This window comes from Sitophilus oryzae, unplaced genomic scaffold (genome assembly GCF_002938485.1).
Source record: "Sitophilus oryzae breed Bouriz unplaced genomic scaffold, Soryzae_2.0 scaffold_1447_pilon_pilon, whole genome shotgun sequence".
NCBI lineage: Eukaryota > Metazoa > Arthropoda > Insecta > Coleoptera > Curculionidae > Sitophilus > Sitophilus oryzae.
In genome coordinates, this window is record NW_022146112.1 from 688,380 (window position 1) to 712,762 (window position 24,383).

General features: G+C 32.8%; 1 protein-coding gene across 1 annotated transcript; it reads right to left on the bottom strand.

Moving 5' to 3' along the window:
- Nucleotides 1-779: 779 nt before the first annotated feature.
- LOC115877377 lies at nt 780-2,171 on the bottom strand. The gene has a single exon (XM_030893526.1). It carries the CDS (start codon nt 2,169-2,171, stop codon nt 780-782), a length of 1,392 nt encoding a protein of 463 aa, XP_030749386.1.
- Between the last annotated feature and the right edge of the window lie 22,212 nt (nt 2,172-24,383).

Here is a 24,383-nt window from a genome sequence, read left to right on the forward strand (position 1 = left end):
CTAACTAGGGTAATTCCGGGAGAGATGGCTCACATTTTTTTAAACCCTTCTAACAAAAAAAAAACAACAAGATATCTTTCTTAAACTTATTTATTTATGTTTCAAACGTGAGTATAGATAGAATAATAAACAGTTCATGTCAAAAATAAAAACGGTTTTTTCAAAAAAAAATAAAAGTCAAAATGAATACCTGGGCCAACTCACCCGGTACTTAAGGGTTAGATGGCTCAATGGGTATGGGATAGATGGCTCAGTGATAAATGTCCCTTATTCATTTTTTTTCTTGCTTAAAACCTTACCACAGGGGTTACATATATTCACAAAGTTTGAGCAAGTTTCGTGACACCAATTTTTGCAATATACACATTGAATCCAGTCATCTTTTTTCACTGTTGTTTTGTAGGGTTCACCGCAACCTACACATTCTACATCTTCCTCTTCTAAAGGGCTATCGCCGGATTCTTGAAGCTCAAAGTCGGTATCTTCATCTGTTGAGGAATATTCGTTTCTCTTGATTTCATTTTCTGTGATTTCCTTTCTACATTTTTCTTTGTAACTTTTTTTTTGAATGTTTGCCTCCTTTCTTTTGCTTCCTTATTTAACTGAGCCGACTTTTTTTTCTCAATATGTTCAGGAGACGTTAGAACAGTTCCAACTTGTCTTCCACGTTTTCTGACATTATTCACAGAAATGGAGGAAGTGCTAGGAACAGGGTGCATTTTAGCCAACATCTCCCTAAAAAAGTTATAAGAAAATTTTAACGATTATTAAAAATTTATTTAGTTAACTTTACCAGGTGTATCGCCATCTGAAGAACTATCTTTGGCAGCAATGGGTTGATTTCCATTATTGACCGTACTGACATTGGTCCTAGTTTCTTGTGATGATGGTCCTGGATTTTCCAAATGCTCAGGAGTCTCGCTGAGATTATCAATTTTGCGTTTTTCCAGATGGTCGTTCTCGTTGTCATTTAAATAAGCATAATTAGGTATTGCCTCGGGGTTAAACGGACAAATGCCTGTGGATTTAAAAGCAGAGACAGCGTTTTCTATTGTGGCTGATTTAGACCAAGCATCGGCCAGTAATTCTCCAAAATTAAGCCTTGATATTTTTCTCGTTGGGTTTGCTCGCACATATCTGTTACACGCAGAATTAAAGTAAGCCTTAAGACTTTTAAAAAAACTTCTATCGAGTGGTTGCAGAAATTGGGTGGTGTGGCTAGGAAGGCAAAACAATAATACCTGATGTTCTTCGGCGTATTCAAGCATTTCAGGCGAATTGCAATGGCTAGCATGACCATCTAACATTAAAATAACTTTTCCTTCAGGCTTCCTTGGAACAAAATGGTTCTTTAGCCAAGTAAACATTAATTCAGTGCTAATGTAAGCCGACTTCTTATTCATATACACAACAGAACCCGGTGGCATACCATCTTCAAATTCTTTTTTTTTATTTTGGCCCTTGAAAATACATGCCGGTGGGAGAAAAAAACCCTCAGCATTACAGCAGGAAATAATAGTTATAGTTTCACCTTTTTCCGAAGACGTAATGGCTGCTACATTCTTTGAACCTTTCTTTGCAATAACGTATCCTGGTTTGTTATTTAGTTGGAGTCCCGTCTCATCCATATTAAACAAATGCCCTGGTTTACCCATTATGTCAGCTTCCTCCAGTACGTTTTGCAGAAGAGTAAAATAAGATGAAACCTCGGTCTTGTTCATCCCTTGGCAACGGGCTAATGAAACACCCTCTGCTTTTCGAACACTTAAGTCAGGATTACGTTTAAGGAACATATTCAACCAATCGTAACCAGCAAGTCCCTTTTCTCTATTAAATGTATGTTTAATATTTAGTTGCTCTGCTAAATTAAAAGCCATAGCTCTAACACAATCTCTAGTCGGAGCGAAACCATGTTTTTCTAATTTTTGAATATGATTTTTTAATTTTAGCTCATTTTCACTTCCGAGAATTGATGGTGGCCCCAAGCCTTTTCTTGAAAAATCATTATTTTTTAGCCGTCTCCGAAATGTAGGTGGGGGGATTTTAAAATTACGGCAAGCTTCCCGTACTCCCATTTGGCCTGTTCTGACTGCTTCAGCTGCCCTTCGTAAGTCTTCTTCTGACCATTGATGCCTTTCTACGTTTCTTTTCCATCGATACTCGGTCGGCATGACTCTGTAAATAAATAAGTAAATAATTATTATTTTTCTCATATACTGTCCTGCAAACCTGACCTAACCTAAAAAAGTATATTTTTACAAATGGGACAACTAGTCTTAGCAGGGCAGTATGGGAGAGATGGCTCACGAGCCATCTATACCACAACATTACTGGGCCATCTATCCCAATAGTGCGGGAGAGATGGCCCACCTGATAATTTTCTAAGTCGATGTAAACGCAGCTACATGCCTATAAAAACATAACCTCAACATACTAATGAATTAAATTTATGTAAATAACTAAAAAGGAAACAAGTCAGACCTCGAAAATTTCAACTTATTTTAAAGCATAGAAAATTTTTTAACCTTTGGAATAATAAAAAAGCTTATAACTTACCCGTTTTTTAATGAAAATACACCAAACTATAAGCACGAACTACACCATGCGTTTAGTCACACTGTCTACGTTTACATCGATTGGAGAGTCAAGATGCCGAAAATATCTCAATGGGCCATCTAACCCAGAGGGCCGTCTCTCCCGGAATTACCCTAAGTGAAATTGTTTAAAAATGATAAGAATTGGCTATACTCAGTAATTTTTCGAAGAAAACATATTATAGCTTATATCGCTAAAAAGCTTAAAAAAATGCCGCTTTTTATGAAGTCATAGTCAACTATGGTTTCCATTTAAAAAAAACATATGTTTATGTGATATGTCAAAAATGACAGGCTTCAGAAAAAAACAGAGGACACAATCTCATTAAGGATGTGATTATCTACAACTTTTATTTGAAAACTTTTTGTCTAAAATAGCTTATAATGGAATTAGGGACAATTTTTAAAATAACCGGAATTTTTTTCATAAATCTGAAAGGCGCATATTTATGACCCCACAAAACTGCAATTCTTTCCCCATTTAACCGACTCTCTATCTCCAGTAGTTTCCAAGATACCCATAGAGAACATCATAGGAAACTCACCCTGTATATAGTGGGTCTAGAATATGAAGGTATAGGAGGCAGATGGGGCCTAAAATTGCAGACCACGACAATGTTTTTTGATCAAAAAACTATTTGACAGTGGAAACAACCACTGTGTTATACCTTTAGTAGTGGTCCAAACGTGTGGTTTGTCAAATAAAAATAAGTCACAGAAATAGGTCTCACTATCACATGACCCGTTTGTAATCAAGGTAGTCCAAACCAAACAGCGATTAATTCACTAATAAAAGAGACCGAAGAATACTGTAAAAGGGAAAATATTGAAAATAAATATTTTGGTTTTTTTGTGGATGAAATCCATTCGGTTTCCGACCGAAATATTTACCACCCTCAAATTATAAGAAGCGAGTGAAAGCAGCTGAATGGCGTCCTCGTCCAATTTCGTATAATTAATGGACCATGTCAATAATATTACTTATAAATTTATATCATCACAAATACGAATGCAACATCAGAAACCTAAAGCAAGAAGATCTCCTTTAAATGAAAAGTCGATGGACACTGACAGTTCTTAAGGCTAGTGGAAAAGGATATCAGTTACTTAGAAAATGGTTTGGTTTGGTTTGGTTTGGAAGTTCCTACCATCAAAATCAACTTTAGTCCATTTGCTAAATAAAATTCCTTTTTACCAGGCGTAAATAAAAAAATATTTGAAAGCTTGAAACTATCTGTTAGGAAAATGAAAGCAATAGACAGATATGCTGTTCTTTGCTTTGATGAAATGTCTATCGATAGTTCCTTATATTTTAATGCAAAAGAAGACTATATATATAGTGGGTCTAGAATATGAAGGTATAGGAGGGCAAATGGCCTAAAATTGCAGACCACGACAATGTTTTTTTGATCAAAAGACTATTTGACACTGGAAACAACCACTGCTATACTTGTCCAATAAAAATAAGTCAAAGAAATAGGTCTCGCTATCACATGACCCGTTTGTAATCAAGGTAGTCCAAACCAAACAGCGATTAATTCACTAATAAAAGAGACCGAAGAATACTGTAAAAGGAAAATATCGAAAATAACAATTTTGGTTTTTTGGTGGATGAAATCGATAATGTTTCCGACCGAAATATTTACCACCCTCAAATTATAAGAAGCCAGTGAAAGCAGCTGAATGGCGTCCTCGTCCAATTTCGTATAATTAATGGACCATGTCAATAATATTACTTATAAATTTATATCATCACAAATACGAATGCAACATCAGAAACCTAAAGCAAGAAGATCTCCTTTAAATGAAAAGTCGATGGACACTGACAGTTCTTAAGGCTAGTGGAAAGGATATCAGTTACTTAGAAAATGGTTTGGTTTGGTTTGGTTTGGAAGTCTTTACCATCAAAATCAACTTTTAGTCCATTTGCAAAATTCCTTTTACCAGGCGTAAAAATATTTGAAAGCTTGAAACTATCTAGAAAATGAGCAATAGACAGATATGCTGTTCTTTGCTTTGATGAAATGTCTATCGATAGTTCCTTATATTTTAATGCAAAAGAAGACTATATATATAGTGGGTCTAGAATATGAAGGTATAGGAGGGCAGATGTGGCCTAAAATTGCAGACCACGACAATGTTTTTTTTGATCAAAAGACTATTTGACAATGGAAACAACCACTGTGTGTAGTGGAAACAACCACCTTTAGTAGTGGTCAACGTGTGGTTTGTTCAATAAAAATAAGTCAAAGAAATAGGTCTCACTATCACATGACCCGTTTGTAATCAAGGTAGTCCAAACCAAACAGCGATTAATTCACTAATAAAAGAGACCGAAGAATACTGTAAAAGGGAAAATATTGAAAATAAATATTTTGGTTTTTTGGTGGATGAAATCGATAATGTTTCCGACCGAAATATTTACAACCCTCAAATTATAAGAAGCGAGTGAAAGCAGCTGAATGGCGTCCTCGTCCAATTTCGTAAAATGAATGGGCCATGTTAATAATATTACATATGAATTTATATCATCACAAATACCAATCAGAAACCTAAAGCGGGAAGATCTCCTTTAAATGAAAAGTCGATGGACAATGACAGTTCTTAAGGCTAGTGGAAAAGGATATCAGTTACTTAGAAAATGGTTTGGTTTGGTTTGGTTTGGAAGTTCCTTCCATCAAAATCAACTTTAGCCCATTTGCTAAATAAAATTTCTTTTTACCAGGCGTAATTAAAAAAATATTTGAGAGCTTGAAACTATCTGTTAGGAAAATGAAAGCAATAGACAGATATGCTGTTCTTTGCTTTGATGAAATGTCTATCGATAGTTCCTTATATTTTAATGCAAAAGAAGACTATATATATAGTGGGTCTAGAATATGAAGGTATAGGAGGGCAGATGGCCTAAAATTAGAGACTACTTCACAATGTTTTTTTTGATCAAAAGACTATTTGACAATGGAAACAACCACTGTGTGTAGTGGAAACAACCACCTTTAGTAGTGGTCAACGTGTGGTTTGTTCAATAAAAATAAGTCAAAGAAATAGGTCTCACTACCACATGACCCGTTTGTAATCAAGGTAGTCCAAATCAAACAGCGATTAATTCACTAATAAAAGAGACCGAAGAATACTGTAAAAGGGAAAATACTGAAAAGAAATATTTTGGTTTTTTGGTGGATGAAATCGATAATGTTTCCGACCGAAATATTTACCACCCTCAAATTATAAGAAGCGAGTGAAAGCAGCTGAATGGCGTCCTCGTCCAATTTCGTAAAGTTAATGGACCATGTCAATAATATTACTTATAAATTTATATCATCACAAATACGAATGCAACATCAGAAACCTAAAGCGAGAAGATCTCCTTTAAATGAAAAATCGATGGACACTGACAGTTCTTAAGGCTAGTGGAAAAGGATATCGGCTACTTAGAAAATTGTTTGCCCTTCCATCAAAATCAACTTTAGCCCATTTGCTAAATAAAATTCCTTTTTACCAGGCGTAAATAAAAAAATATTTGAGAGCTTGAAACTATCTGTTAGGAAAATGAAAGCAATAGACAGATATGCTGTTCTTTGCTTTGATGAAATGTCTATCGATAGTTCCTTATATTTTAATGCAAAAAAGATACTATATATGTATAGTGGGTCTAGAATATGAAGGTATAGGAGGGCAGATGGCCTAAAATTGCAGACCACGACAATGTTTTTTTTTTATCAAAAGACTATTTGACAGTGGAAATAACCACTGTGTATACCTTTAGTAGTGGTCCAACGTGTGGTTTGTCCAATAAAAATAAGTCAAAGAAATAGGTCTCACTATCCCATGACCCGTTTGTAATCAAGGTAGTCCAAACCAAACACTAATTCACTAATAAAAGAGACCGAAGAAAAAAAGGAAAATATTGAAAATAACTATTTTGGTTTTTTGGTGGATGAAGTCGAAATAATTCCCTTATATAATACACCTCATCTGTTGAAGGATATGCGAACTAATTTGTTAACGAAGGACCTTTATTTTAAAATGAATGGGAAAATCTGTATAGGGAAATGGAACCATATCGAGCAGTTTTAGTTACTTGATACCATGGACCAAGATTGAATTTGCAATTAATTAACAACATGTGTTAAGAAACCAAATTAACAAACTGAAAGTAAAATGTTGCACTCAGGTATTTAGTTACCAAGTAAGAGTGTTGATGAAGAGAATTATTATTAGTTGGAGTAAGTGTAAAAGAGTAATATTTTGGTAGATTTCTTATTCTTTTTTGTTTCAGAATCGCAAGTTCACCAGACCCCGAAGCAGAACTGCGAATTTCATATTATTTCTAGACACACTATTCGACAGCTTAAATTCAAGCAGGGGAATTGGTCCTCCATGAAAACCACTACAAGCAGCTATTACTAGTCTTTCAGGGCATCTAACATTTTGGTATGAATCAGTTGGTTTACATACACTTCTGTACTACAAATTTAGTATACCTAGTTCAGTTAAAACATTAGCTAAAAACAAAAATAACAAAACTTTCAGCGTAAACTTGGAAAGGAAGGTAGGGATAGACACAGATTTGTTCTACATAATTACTAATTTGATGTAGTTAAAAATATTGATACAAATAGATGCCAAATTAGACCCGATGCTAATTTTGTAAAACTAATATTTTTATCAATTTATGTATTGTGTTTTTTTTATAAATAAAGTCGATAAGTATATTTATTCTTATAATAAAATTATAACTATGTATTATTATAGATTTTATGTTAAAAAATGTAATTGAAAAATATGTTTCTGCTATATATAAAAATATACAGTTTATAGGTATGAAAAATATATAATTTATAACAACATAAACAAATGTTTTATTTTCATAAATGTTCGATCGGGTTTTGATATAAACATTTTTTAATTGTAACGAAACAGGTATATTAAAATTAAATTATATGTTATATATAAATAACATTTTTTTATTGGAATTTAACATATAATTTAATTTTAATATACCTATTTCGTTACAATTAAAAAATGTTTCTGTAATATTCAAAAATAAATTAAATATAGGAATCGATATTTCATAAATTTAGTACGCGAACAAAACCAAGGGGCGCTTCTTTTACTTTCATTTCATGACATATAAGTGTAAATTCTATTCAGCGGAATGTTCTGTGGGATATACATAACCTAGACATTATCACCGGTAAATATCCATATCTTACTAAAAAACATGCTAAAAAGCAGTTGTTAACAAAATACAGGTGGATATGTTATGAATTAGGATTGTGCTATAATTTTTCTTTGTAGTATAAGCTTCCTTGAATATAATTTGTGTATGTGTAATTAGTAGTAATGTATTAAGTAGTAATGAAACATCTTCCGAGCTAAAGGGACTACTGACGTACCTCTCCAGATATAAGTGATCGATACATAAATAGGTTGAGGGCTATGAAGTGATTTTATTTATAGATGGGAAACGCCTTTAGGGCCGGAGTGCGGGGATATCCCTCTTTAGTCTACCCAGAGGGCCTACCGACTAAAAAACCATCTTTTCTACGTTCCCCTAACTATCCCGGAACTGTCGAGAGGCATGACATCGGGATAGTAGGTGATCCTCAGTTACTTATCTTAAGTACTCTGACATCCATTTCCATGTCACACCCGTCTCTTCCTTATCAATTTTATCACAGAATTGTTTGAACAGCGCCCTCTATTAGATAAGTAAATAGTCAACGTTTGATGTACATTTAAACAGACAAGCTGATGTCTGTTTATATATGTATGGACTTGGTATGGACTTTTCTGAGAGGTAATCAGACGCAATTTTTTTACTCTTCGAAAAATCTTGATTTTCAGAATAGGATATTGGTAATCGAATTGTTTTCTGGCAATAAGTGGGTGAGTCATAATTTGGTTGGTTTTTTAATTGGTATTTGGGTTTTTATAGCCTTGTTAACATAGACACGTGCTTTTTGCTTTTATTGATGCATGTTAGACTTAGAAGGGGGACCAGCTGGTCCCCCTATTGTTGATTTCGTTAATGGAAAGCTATGAATTAATCTAATAACGACAGAAAGTGCTAAAATTAAATCGCACACTGATAAAAATGAAAGAGCTTTAGTTACATTGGATCACTTGCATAAGCTAGAACTATTTAAATTGCGTGATGAATATATAAAAGATGGTGATCTGCAGTCAACCCAAATTTCTCAAGCATTGTTTGAAGTTAGTAAGTATTATGAATCATGTGGATCGCTACGATATTACAATCCCATGGATGTAGAAAAAGTTTTATACAAAGAAGGTATTATAGGAATAATGAAAATAGAAAGTAAAGGAAGAAACAGAATTGGAGTTATATTTAATACCTCAGAATATACTAATAATTTCTTGGATTGGGAAGGTGCAGAAAAATTTGACTGGACACTCAGCATTCCGCCCCGCATGGTACTTGCAGAGGTGTCATAAGAGGAGTCGGCAGTAACGTGCATGAAGATGACTTAGTGGAGCATGGGATAGGAATTAGAGGAAATAAAAATAAAATACAAAGGAAGCCACATTCCCTTGTATTTTTATATTGTTAGAGATATATAACAATCGATCTCTATAACAGTAGATTGTTTGTTTACAGGTGAATATATTATATTGACGTTTTAGTAATAAAGTCGTCAGAAGTTTAAATATTTAAATTGAATTTATTTCAAAAGGAATTTTGTAAAAGAGATAACAAATTCAGAAGTGGAATAATCGTCTGACGTTCTTTTATGAGAAGTATGAGTGAACAGGATAGTCAAATTAGCCCAAATCCTGTACTGGAATCAAATTTTGAAAATTTTTACCGAAGTCAAGTAGAGCTGCCTATTAGTAATAATACACAGACACGACAGGGTGAGCCTGTGAATTTAAATACTGTATTGGATACGATGCAGGCTATAATCCAACAAAATGCCATTATACTGCAAATGGTGAACGACCGTCAAAATCAACAACGGGATGTTCCAAATTATAATATTATGCCTGATTTTTCTAAATCCATTCCATTTTTCGACGGTACTGATTTGAAGAAAAGTAAATTTTGGTTAGAAAGTATAGAAAGTGCCGCACAACTCCATAACTGGCCTCCAGCATTTATGTTGGAAACTGCGCGTTCTCATTTAAGTGGAGCAGCATACCATTGGTATGATTATAGAAGAGAATACTTAAATTCTTGGAGACAATTCAGATAGTTTATGATTTATTATGTATCATCATTATGGTAATTATGTATCATCATTATGTTAATTATGTATCATCATTATGCTAATTATGTATCATCGTTATGTTAATTATGTGTCATCATTATGGTAATTATGTATCATCATTATGTTAATTATGTATCATCGTTATGTTAATTATGTACCATCATTATGGTAATTATATATCATCATTATGTTAATTATGTATCATCATGCTAATTATGTATCATCGTTATGTTAATTATGTATCATCATTATGGTAATTATGTATCATCATTATGTTAATTATGTATCATCGTCATGTTAATTATGTATCATCATTATGGTAATTATGTATTATCATTATGCTAATTATGTATCATCGTTATGTTAATTATGTATCATCATTATGTTAATTATGTATTATGATCCTATTGCTAGCTTATTGTATTATTATGAATTTCTTATGTTCTTTATATCATTGTTATGTTTCTTATGTCATTATTATGTTTATTATGTCATTATTATGTTTCTAATTTTATTATAAATCTATTGTTATTTGTTATCGATCGGGGCGATCGAGTGTCAGGTTGGCCGATCTGTTAGAGATATATAACAATCGATCTCTATAACAGTCAGTAGATTGTTTGTTTGCAGGTGAATATATTATATTGACGTTTTAGTAATAAAGTCGTCAGAAGTTTAAATATTTAAATTGAATTTATTTCAAAAGGAATTTTGTAAAAGAGATAACAATATAAATGTTAATACCATATACTTTAAAAACCGGGTTAGTTGCTGAAAAATATTGAAAATAGTATAAAATTTCATTTTTTCAAAATTATTATTGCGATATTGTGAATTTATTTTAAGTTTAATTGCGGAAACACCTGATCATTATAGAAAAATGGGAAAAATTAAAAAGTTTCTCGGCAGAGTCGTCAGGGAACGACCGTTACGACAGAGACAACCTATCTATCGCTCGTGTCGCACTCGTTATAACCTAAAACAATAACACAACAATAACAAGACAGTGTCTGACCGCATGTTCCAGCTATTTATGAATGAGATGCTCAGTCTATATTTTATTTTAAGTCTATGGTAACACAGCAATATAATAGATATTATATTTGTGAAGATCATTTTGTATCAGAATGCTTTGTCAGCGAAACGCGAAGAGGCCTCAATAGAAATGATGAATGAAAACGTAACCTAACCTAACTTCTGTTAATATTCCAGGTGAATATATTTCTTATATTTTTAGTGTTTCTTTTACTTTTTTGGCTTTACATTTACAGTATAAATATTTAATAATTTCAAAAATATGGCTTGATGCCGACTGGTGCAAAGTGCGGCGAAAAAAAACGTTAATTATATGTACCTATTATAAAGCCAATCCGCGGACTTCAGTTAAGTTCGTGGATCTGCATTATAGAATTAATCGGCGGGTCTTGGCCGCGCTTCGCACGCTTTATATTATTAGTAAACTTTTAATATTATCATTTTTTTATGAGCTTAATTTATTTTATTTCATTACAAGTAGATATGCCAAGTTATTATGTAAACTTGTGTGCAATTTGAGCGGTCGCCGATCGTAAGGCTTTATTGTTGGCTTAGTTTCACAAATTAAAGAATACTCTCTTCAACAGAAATAATAATATTACTGCCACTCTCTTTTTTATTTAGAAGGATTTATATCCTTGTAAATAAGAGATTTGAATTTAATTTATAATTAAATTCAAATCTCTTCTCTTTAAATGCTCCTATAAAGATACAAGAATGTAGTTTCTAGTGACTAACTTTAGATATGTTTTAATATTATTTAAATAAATATATTTTATTGTTATTTTTTACAGCAACCAACTAACTTTTATTAATATTTTTTATAGTAATTACTTGACAAATATTACTCCACTATCTATTATTAAAACATTAAAAAATTATATTATTCAATTTTATTAAATTATAATTTTTTTTCTTTTAAATCTGCATTAAATTAGCGATAGTTATTATATGTAGGTATAGTATATAACTAAATATTTACTAAATATATTATTTTTAAAGATATTGGGACCGAAGATGAACCTAGCCCTAGTATGTATGAGGTGAGCAGTCCAGAAGAAAGAACACCACCATTCCTGCTGAAACCAAAGTCCCCTACATGTTATTTCTAAAACTTCGCTCCGAAAGGTAAGAAGAAATATTTTAAGATTATTAATACCTTTTCAAACAAAAATATTAAAAAATGTAAGCTTTTAATTTCACTTTGAAAATTTCCAAAAAAAATATTTTTTTGCCCAAATTTTTAGAACCACTGGATCTTTTCAGGATTTTCTTTCTTGTAAATTTAATCTACTACCTATGTTGCCATATTATAAAGAAATTATGTTTTTTAACTAAAAACTAAAAAAATTTCAAAAAAATTTTTCAAAATATTCCAAATTTTCATTTTTTTTGCGAAAAAAAAACTCATAGGCGTGTTTCTGGGGATGAACTATACTACCAGTTAAAATACTTATTTCTGGGACGCCTTGTATATGGATAATGTCATCGATCGTCAAAATTGATTACGTTTTTTTTCAAGAGTTTAACAAAAATCAACGACAGGATTTGTGTACTAATATTTGAAGAGATGGACCTAACATCAAAACTCCATTATCACAGAAGAAATAGTGAAATAATTGGGCTAGATTACGGGTACGAGAAAAAACCTCTAATAGCTGACCACACCAATGTTGTCATGTTAAGGGGCGTTTACAGGCAGTGAAAGCATATACGTATATACCGATAGTATATACGTTTAGTAATGGCCCGATTAAATCTATAATTTTAAAGAATCTTCTTGCCACGATTATTAAGGAATGCCAACAAATTAATTTACAAATTGTGGCTACAGTATGCGATCAGAAAAGTGCTAACCAAGCAGCTATTAATATGCTCTTAGTTGAACCATGTGAACAATGCATAAAAGATAACATAGAAAACAATTTTTGGGGATTTATAATTGACAAACAAGAGGTTATTCCACTCTACAACATCCCACACCTGCTTAAGGGATTACGGAATAACATGAGCACCAATCAATGGTGCAAAAAAAGTTGCAAAGTAGGACCATATTTAACCGTTCTACAACTTGGATACATCGCTACCATCAGTAAGAATATGTAGTAAACTTACAGATAGTCATGTTATTCCAGAGAAAATAAATAAGATGAAAGTGAAGACCTGCACGCAAGTATTTAGCTACACCGTGGGATCTTTAATGAAGAGAGTGGCATAATGGGGTAAGACAATTGCAAGAGAAACATAATATAGAAAATATAACTTATATTTATTATTATTTTAGATATCAACGCCAACAATAATATTCCAAAAGAAGTTGAAGATACGGCGGATCTTATTTTATTTTTGGATCAACTATTTGACTCGTTAAATGTAATAAGAATGTCAAAAGCTCAAGCAAATCTTCTGCAGTGTGTAACAACAAAAAATTCTCAACACAAAGAATTTTGGTGCTACTCCCATGGGTCGATATCTATTTTTAAGAATGCCATACTGGCTGGCTGGTGCACCTGAAGTTTTTCAAGAACGGATGTCAGATATTTTTGGGAATATTGATGGGTGTGCTATATATTTTGACGATTTAATTTTGTATGCTAAGAATGTATCTAATTATATTAAATTATTAAATCGTGTTTTTAACATAGCTAAAGGAAAAAATATGATTTAACTTTAAAAAGTGCAAATTTTGCGTAAATGAGGTTAAGTATATGGGGCATGTTTTTTCATCAAAGGGCATAATGCCTGATAATTCTACAATAGAAGCAATCAAACACATCGCAGTGCCTAAAGATAAAAAAGACTTGCAGATATTTTTGGGTCTTGTAAATTATGTAGGTAGATTTGTGGAAAATTTTTCAGAAAAAAACAGGAATTTTAAGGGCTCTAATTAAAGAAGATATTCATTTTGCTTGGAATGAAAATCATGATAAATGTTTTAATGATTTAAAAAATTTAAGCAAAACTCCTTGTTTAATCCCGAGAATCCAATAACAATCTCTGTGGATACTTCTCAGAATGGGATGGGAGCCTCTTTGATGCAAAACAGTATGCCGTGTGCTACACGTGCCTTCACGGAGACTCAGAAAAATTACGCTCAAATAGAAAAAGAACTTTTAGCTGTCTGGTTCGGGTGCGAAAATCACCAGTGTGTTTTTGCTCGCAAAATTCGCGTAGAGACAGATCACAAGCCTTTAATGTCCATTATGCATAAACCAATAATCTAATGTTCAACTCGTTTGCAGAGAATGTTGATTCATTTAAAAAAATATGAATTTGAAATTTTTTATAGGCCTGACAAACTGGTAATAGTCGCAGACACTCTGTCTAGAGCTTATGAACGTAAACATTTTAATGAAAATATCGATTTGAAGCTAGAAGCTCAGGTATGTCTTATTTCAAAATGTATCGGAACATAAAATAAAAGAAATAAAGTAGCTTACAAACACTGATACCGAGCTTTCAACTTTAAAAACTCAAATAAAAAATGGATGGCCTAATAACATCAAAACTGTACCAGAAAATATAAAATTTTATTTTAAATTTAGATCAAAATTAACAGTGGCGGATGATTTGGTATATAAGGGGACTAGGTTGATAGTTCCTAAAGCGCTTCATAAAGATATTTTAACTAAGTTACATGCAGGTCATTTAGGTGTCAATAAATGTATAAATAAAGCTAATAACTCTTTTTACTGGCCTGGCATGACCAAGGCCATCAGGGACACGGTTTTGGCTTGCGGTATCTACCAGCAAGTTTATAAATCTAATCAAACTGAGCCCATGATTCCTCACGAAGTTACTAAATTACCATGGTATAAGATTGCTGCGGATATTTTTCATTTTGATGGTTATTCTTTTATACTAATAGTTGATTATTATTCAAAATATGTAGAAATAAGAGATTTGAGAGGTGATTTGAGCAGTAAAAGTGTAATTTTAAATCTTAAGTCAATTTTCTCATGCCAAGGCATACCTAGAACTTTAATATCAGATAATGGGCCAGAATTTTCAAGTTCTTTATTTAAAAAAATTGCTAATGAGTGGGATTTTAATCACAATTTTTTCATCGCCCAGATACCCACAGTCAAACGGTGAAGTGAAGGTTGAAGAACGAACAATTCAAACAGTAAAAAATATTTTTAAAAAATGTAAGGCCGAAGGCTCAGATCCTTACCTGGCCCTTTTAGCGTTTAGAAATGCACCTCTTGATAAAGATAGATCTCCTGCAAATATTTTGTATAATAGGGACTTGAACGAACTTTTACTAAAATAACATTCATATTTTAAACCTAAACTGTTCAATAAAGCAAAACATGACAAATTCATAGATAAAGCTCAGTCTAGGCAAAAATATTATTATGACAAAAAAGGTGTAAAAACTTTACCAGAAATTAAAATTGGAACGACAGTTTTTTTTTCGCAACCAAACCAAACCAGTGTATTTAAGGGTAGCCTCAACATCTGAGACCAACTCTTTGCAGCTTGAACAATCAGAGCTAAATATCACAAATAGAAGTGGTTCGGAACATAATTTAAGCCACACAGAGTCACTTTGTCATAATACAGATTTTGACAATACGGGCAATAGTAGTTTTGAAAGTGTCACGGAGGAGGTATCAGATGACTCGAGATGGTGCAAACCGAGTTTAAATTTAGATAAGGAACAAACTTGTACAAAAACTGGTTCTAGCTACTTATTAGATAATGTTATAGATTTTGCACAACCCTGTACAGAACCAGGTTCTAGCAGTTCAAGTGATAATGTTATAGATTTTCCAAATGAAACGATTACAACAAAGTCTGTTAGAATAAGCAAAATACCCAACAGGTTTTCAGATTACTTCTCATTTAAATAAGTGATAATTCAAATTAATTAATTAATTAATTAATAAAATCGATAAAATTATAAGACTGACTACTGACTGCTATCATATTATTTATATATTATTATAGTTTAGGGTTTAGGTTTATTATTTAGGTAGGTACAAAAGCCAAAGCAATAAGACTCTAAGACTCACGATGTCTTATTGCTTTGGCTTTTGTATTTCAAATCAGGTCTCTTTGGGTTCAATGGACGCCTTTTTTAAATTTTATTATTTAGGGCTGTGAAATAATAGCTCTGGACAGTTTACTTGTTCGCGTTTTAAAGGTAAAATGTGTAACTGTTATTTGACTTAAATTTTTTATGTTTAAAATGCTGTGATAAATGTATTTGGAAATAAGCTTCTGAAAAAAGAAGATGTAGCGTGACTAACTGTCACTCGTCTTGTCAACTTGACGTAATAAAGAGACATTCAGTAAACTGCCAAGTATAATTAACAGCCCCAGCACCCATCACCCATGCCATCCCTCATCATATAAAATACCATAGTATTCCCACCCTAACGGTTTTTGTCAGATGTTTTCAGTTCATTGTGAACCAAAATATGTTAAATTTCTTAAAATTGAAGTTATTTTTCAAGTGTATTAAAGTTAATTATTTATTTAATTTATCTGACATTATGTCGTGTAAAAAAAAAGAAATGAAGTGTGTTTTTGGGTCACTGTAAAAACTGATAAATTCCTGCTTTTCTCAGAAGAGACTAAATCAAAATGTAAAAAGATAATTTATGATTAAGCTAATCATAGAAGTTGTTATAAGATGTTTACAGCACTGAAAAGACAGTTTTTGTCGACAGATGTTAAAAAAAGATTCCAATCCACAGTTCAATGTGATTTATCTGCAATTGAGCAACCATTTACGTCAACTGATTCAGTAATTGATGATATAATTGTACATGATTCCCTGGTAAAAGATGTGAACCAGACAAAAGAAATTGACGCTGAAGCTGAACAGCCGTTGGAAGAAGGACCATTTGAAGTTTCAGCAAAATCATCGACTGTTCAAACTTCCGATACTGTAGCTTCAGCAAACTTAAATTTGTGTTTTTCTTTGTGATAAAAAAAATATAGGTCCAAAATTGAGCCATTACGCACTTCAGGAAGGATCAATTTGAAAACAGTATTCTAATAAACTTTAAGCCAGATACTGAAATTTACAACGAAACTTTGACTAAAATACAAAGTGTTCTCTCCCCTGAAGTATACGATCACGATGTTTGTCGGCAAAATTTTAGGAATCAGAAAACATCATTCGTGAAAAGTCCGGTCCGTACTTCATGGCACATCTCCCGAGAAGTACATGAAACTGTGTATAAAGAAATTATTAGTTAAAATTAGAGTTATTTGCATAAAGTCTATCTTAAAATGCTCAAAGAGTTAACTCTGAACGTTAGACGCATCATAAATATTTACCCCACACTATTTGGAAGAAAAGATTCACAAGAAATTTACTGGTAAAATCCAAATTCTGAAATCGACTAAAAAAAGTTTTTGTAAGATATCCCACCCGAAGTCTTTGAATCTTTGACCAATATTTATTTCCATCAATAAAAGATTGTGAAAGATGTCTACGATATGAAAGATCGTTGATTTATTGCACAATTTCAGGGCCTGAACAGGTGCGACTGTCAGATTTTGCAAAAGAATTGAAGAATACTAAATGTAGAGAAGCTCTGATATATTTTTTTACAAAACATTGGTCTAGTGAGGAAATGAAATCATTTTTGGGTAACCGACAGATATTTTTGAATTTCCGAACTTGTCAATCGTATCAAGTTGAAGATTGATTAGAATGGCAGCATATTTGTCTGGATTTGATTATGATATTCTTCTTCTTCTTCTTCCTTCTTCATACTAGGCGAATCGCCTCACGGTGGGATATTAGCATGAAAAAGGTGATCGAAATTCGAAAAAGCAAATGTGTTTAAGGTTTCCCAAAAAAAGCCATGAATGGCATTGCTATGGGTGTGTTTAGTTGCATTCATTTGTTTCAACGAAACGTCAAAGTTGTTACTTCTCACAGATAAGAGGTAAATGGCTAAATTTTATGTTTAAAATGATAAATTGTTGTTGTTCTTGTGCTCTTTTTACGTTTATATTATCGTTTTGATTGAAAATGGCTCAGCAAGGTGCAGGTATGTATTCTACAAAAACGTATTATTTATTTTGATATTCTCTATACTAACGATTTTTTTGCAACTAAAAGTTAGGCGTTCAGAAAATTTGATTAAATTTGTGACATTTTTATTATACTTAGAGATTTACTTGCGCATTTCGAAGAATTCAGCATATTGTCTATATACGTTTTACTTAGTAAACATTGGGCTTTCGTACAGTAAAATAAAATACTGCGACTTTTTGCGATTTTGCTGATAAAATGAGAAAAACATTCTTGGTTTCCTCTAATTTGCCAATCAGTGATATACTAATGCGAGGTGTAAACCACGATGGCATTGTTGTGTACAAAGCGATCGCATTAGTGCCATTAGCAGTATAGCACAATTTGGCATTAGTAGCGACTTTAGTGGTATGGGCATTGCTCGCGGATCAGTCGTAGCATTAGTATAGTAGTTGCGATATTACTACTGGCACTGACCGTGGTAACACTGGAACAGTGATTTTTCTTTCTTTTTTTAGAATCGACGAATTATCCTTTATTTTGTTCATATTATTTCCTCTTTAATTGAAAATAGCAATAATTTATATAAGGTCTACATAAAAAAATTTCGATCAACTATCAGTGTCAAATACCCCACTGTGGCGCCTGTTTGGTTTCGTCGTCTCTACCGGTTAGACTGACAAGTTGTCGCTCCATCGTTTTCGTGGACGTCCTAAGCTTCTGCGACCTAGCGGTGATTTGTCGCGTGCAACTCTCACTATACTTCTGTTGTCCATTCTGCTGATATGGTCGTTCCATTCTTCCTTTCTGCTGAGTACCCACTCATTTACATTATTTCAAAGCATTGTCGATGTAGGTCGTAAAATTTTGTCCCTCAGATACGCAACGGATAACGTCGTATAAATTTGCTACCTGCAATGGTCGAAAAATTCGAGGCTATGTCGACTGTACATGCTGTTTCTTCAGAGAAAGAAAAAACCTGCAAACATTGTAAAAAAATTGTTAAAACTTCGCTAGACTGTGAGAAATGTCGCTTTAGTATCCACAGAAGTTGTGCGTTTCAAGCAAAAGTCGCGGATAAAAACGAAAAAGTGACTTGCTGTAAACCAGTTGCAAAAAGTGAGGTTGGTCCAGTGATTAAAGACAAAATGGATCAGAAAACACTAAGGGGCATTATTAAAAGCACCCTTAGTGAACAAATTGCGATATTGAAAAAAATATAGAAAAAAACATGGCTGAACAAACTCAATGCAGTTTATGTCCGATTTCTTTGAGGAAACAAGCCTACGAGCATGCAATACAAGAAATAAAGGCCTTGAAAAATGAAAACATCACCTAAAAGAGAGAGTTTCGTTTTTGGAATACAAATTTGACATGTTGGAGCAGAAAGATAAAGCAAACAACATTGTAATTGTTGGAGTCCCAAAACAGAATCGAGAAAATACTGGAGAGGTTACGAAGATAATTTTCAATTCAATGGAAGTCAACATTGCAGATAAGGATATAAAAGAAAGTTATCGAGTGAACAAACAGGATAATTGTATGGTCTTGGTAAAGCTGGAAAACAATGAAAAAAAAAAGAAATTATGAAGAAAATCAAAGAGCTAAAGGGAATAACGGTCTCAAAATGCGGCTTGGAAGGTACAGACAGGAAAATTTATTTTAACGGTGATATGACAACTCTAAAAAGACAGCTATTTAAAAAGGCAAGAACAATGCAGAAAGAAAAGGGATATAAAGCAGTTTATACCTTAAATGGGAAAATATTTCTAAAAAACAGGAAGGGGACTCCGCCATTAAGATAAGCTCAGAAGAATGCCTGCTTACCCTATAAAATAATACAAAAACAAATATAAAATTAAGAAAATGTAATGTAAATGATATTCTTGATGAATATAAAATCTTTGAATCAAAAGAATGTGATAATCTTACTCAAGTGATAGTGAATGTGATTTAAGCATAATCCATGTTAATATTCGCAGAACTTTGATAACTTCTTAGTGTTTTTGGATTCAATCCAAAAAAGTTTAGATCTTATTGTAATGTCAGAGACTCTTACAATCTATGACATTGCGGACTTCAATATACTTGGCTATTGTGCCTTTTGGAACCAAAGTGCAAATACTACTTTTGATGGCTGTATGGTTTATGCAAAAGAAGATATTTATCAAGATATGTCATTATTGAAAACAATAGGACTAAATATCTCCAGGTATTCATTGAGAAGTGCAGCACTTTTGTCGAAATATTGGCCCTATATAGGTCTCCTTCAACGAGAGAGGACGGATTTGTGGAGAGTATGACTGATATACTGCGGGTCACATTAACTTGAACTTGTTGGACAATGACAATCCTTTAGTAAATAATTATCTGACTCTTATGAATAGCCACGATTTTGCTAGTTTAATCAATTGTGTGACAAGGGAAACTGAAAATACAACAACCTGTATTGACCATTTATTTATAAAGTGCAAGAATGAACTCTATAACAAATTAACTTAACTGTAATTCTAAAGCGAGACCCGACCGATCATTATCCTATCTTACTTAATTTAAAATTCAAAAACAAGTCTAGTGTACCGCAAATAAACAAAAGAAATATAGATTACATGTCATAATATGCAAAAGAAAATAGATTACACTGCTCTATCTAAGCTCATATCTGGATCGGGATGGGATGATGTTATTGATCAGGACAATGCCGAAACCTGCACTGCTAATTTTGTGGCCAGCTTGACGAATATGATCGAAAGTTGCACTGTATGCATAAGTAAAATTTGTAATGGGAAAATACGGTTGAAGCCATGGACAATTGATAGTCTTGTAAAATCCATTTGAAAAAGAGATCGGTTGAAAAAACAATGTGCCCAACATCCCGGTAACATTGAAATTCTAAACAATTATAAACGCTACCGCAGTATATTATCAAACATAATTAAAAAAACAAAATATCAATTCTATAAGACGAAATTAAACAACAATAGAAACGACCTACAGAAAACTTGGCAAGCCATAAATGAAGCTACTAATGATAAATTAAATAAAAACGAAATAAAGAGTATTTTTAATAAAAATAATGATACTATCAGAGATCCTGGCTTAATAGCAGCAGAGTTTAATACATATTTTAGTAATGTAGGTCTAAAACGAGCTGAAAAAATTAAGCAATCACAGAAAAACTTTAAAGTAAAATCAAACACAAACTTAGAGTCATGTTATCTTACCCCGATCACAGCTAATGAGCTGACTAACTTAATAAGTTCTTTATAAAACAATGTCAAAAGTGGCGGAGACAAAATTATATCCGAAGTTTTAAAACAAAATCACCAAGCCCTACTAAAAACCGCCACTGCATATTGTCAATGGTATTTTGGGAACTGGAGTTTTTCCAATAGTGCTGAAAAAAACAATAATACTACCAGTATTTAAAAGTAGAAACACTGAGTTAACATCCTTATAAATTAAGGGTTAACATCCATTATAGACCGATTGCTCTAATAAGTACAGTCAGTAAATTAGTAGAAGAGCGTATATAAATTAAACTGCAATTATTTCTTCAAGATAAAGGTTTGCTATCAAAAAACCAGTATGCATTTGGGAGAAACTCCAGTACCGAGAGTGCTTTGAGTCGAGTTACGGAATTGATTTTTGGGGGTCTGGACTGCGGGAGAAGGGTTTTGAGCATCTTCTTGGACCTAAAAAAAGCATTTGACACGGTGGCACACCACATACTGCTGCGGAGGCTTCATAGAATAATTAGAGGTCTAGCTTATAAACTTATTGAATCATACATAACAGATAGAACTCAGAAAGCAAAAATTAAAGATATTCTAAGTGAGCCTCTGTCGGTGGTGTGTGGTGTCCCGCAGAGAACAGTGCTGGGTCCACTATTGTTTAGTGTCTACATAGATGATGTTCTGTCAGTCCTTGGTGATGAGGAGGCAGTGATCTGTTACGCAGACGACACGGTTATAGTGGTGCAAAATAATTTGGGATGCTACTATAAAAAAAGCTGAAATTGCAATATCTAAAATAAAATGTTGATTAGATCATAGCCTCTTGTCGTTAACCGTTGAAAAAACTAAATGTATTACTTGGATGATGTTAAACGAAAAGGAACCAATCGCCAAATTACAAAAACTGAGTAAAAGGCACCATCCGACAGAGCAGTGTTCAATATATATATATATGGAAAAAGGTCCAGGCTACAATTAGGTGTTTCAGTGACATCTATTAAACAATGTCCTAAGCACCACTACTGTGTAGGGATCTTTTGAATTTGTCTAAAAGGATCCAAGCGACAATTCCTTTTACATGTATGTCCGTTGTCTGTTGGTTCTCTTTAAATGTTTGGGTGTCATGTGCTTCTCGTATTAAAACTCTATAAAACTATTATAAAAATGAAAGGTATTAGTGAAAGGTCTAAAAGTATTGTGTTTGTTGCTTGGGAAAATATAGAAGAAAAGCAAAGCAAGAAATTAAAAATAAGTCAAAATGCGCCGGTAAGTATCTTTGTTGGTTAGGTTTTAAAAATAACCTGTTTTCAAATAACTTAAGTAAACAAAAATAATTATTGAGGATGGTGTTGGTTGTATTTTTTGTTTCTAGTTAATTTCAGATGTATAAAATTATAATATTATTGCGTTAAATTTAAAAATCGTTCATTTTGTTTTTCTTTAAAAGAATCCAAATCCCAATTTAGTGATTGGTTCTTTTTAAACATTTTAAATATTGCGATTTTTTTTTCTCCGAATGCTGCCACCAATGTTACACGTGAAGGCAGGAAGGACCTTGCAAAAATTCTCGCAGGTATGTAGAGAGATTTTGATAATTTAATATCGCAAATAGCAATATTGTTTTTATTTTTTTCCATACAGAAAATAAGGACTTGGAAACGCGAGACAAAGTAAATGAATCACAGAAAGTTGTTATTGAAACCCCTAAAGAGCTAGACATAGCAGAAAAATGTACGGCCGAATATGCATTTCAAACCGATCCAGAAACGTACAGTGTCCCTTTAACACCGCAAGATAATTTACCATTTTTGGAAGATTCTGATGACAGTATTAAGGATCAAAATTATGTCCCATCTGATTCTTCAAGTCAAAGTGGAGACTCTTTACACTTTACAGGAAAAAGAAAATCTTGAGGATGAAAGTCGAATATCACAAAAATTGAAACAAGAACGCGAAAAGTGGAAAGGAAGACCGAAAAAAGGGAGACGAAATAAATATCCAGGACAGACTTCAAGAAGCAGAAAAAAATTAAAGGATACAAACCAGTCGCATTACTCTATGAAAGGAAAACTAAAGGAAAGTAAACAATTTACAACTAACTACGAATGTAAATGTCCACAAAGATGCAATGAAAAACTTAGTGAAGAAATAAGAAAAACACTTTTTGAGAAATTTTGGAGCCTTGGATCTGACGACTTGCAGACAAGTTTTATTGGAACAATAATTGAAGAATTTCCTGTTAAACGAAAGCGAACAAAAAATTCAGGAGGAAAAACTTTTACTAGAACGTACATGTTGGACAATATTCCTGTTTGCCGAAATATGTTTGTAAATACCTACCGCATATCAACAAAAAGGGTTAATACTGCTTTAACTAAAGTGCGTACCAGCCAGCTACAGGATCAACGGGGACAACTTCCGGTAGCAAAAAGAAAATAAACCCAGATGTAGTACAAAAAATAATCGACCAAATAAATCGCTTTCCCACATATTTATCGCATTACACTCGCTCAAAGAACTACCAAATTTTTGCCAACAGAACTGACAAAAAATAAAATGTATGAAATGTATCTTGAAGAGGGCAATTCTAAAGTTAGTTTTTCCTTTTATAAAACTACGTTTTACAAACATTTTAATTTAAAGATACTTGCAATAAATGCGATCAGTTCAAATCGCAAATTAAAAATACCACCGATGAAAATGAAAAAGAAAAACTGAAGACCGCACATCAAAAGAAAGCAGAGATAGCTAGAAAGACAATGAATACAGGCCTAAAGGAAGCTAAAGCAAACCCTATTCTTGAAACGCTGACCTATGATATGGAGAAAGTTTTAGGTTTACCAAAGCTTCCCACAAATTTAGTATATTACAAACGGCAGTTAAGTATTTATAATGAAGGTATTCACCCTGGATCAACCGATGTTCCTTATTGCTTTATTTGGAAAGAGGATATTGCAGGAAGGGGTGTACAAGAAGTAGGGTCATGCCTTGCAAAGTACATAAACTTATATTTAAAAAAGGAGTGGAAAACCTAATTTTGTGGTCAGATAGTTGTGGTGGTCAAAATAGGAATATTAAAATTGTGTTAATACATATTAAAAACAATTTTATCAAATAATCATCCAACTTTAAAGACTATAACTATCTCCAGAATGATACAGATTTTGGCCTAATCGAACGCTCCATATTAAAACAAATAAGAATTTACACTTTGGATGATTTTAAAGAGATTATTAAAAATAGCAAAAAAGGAAAAAAATGTATAATCGAAACAATGGATAAA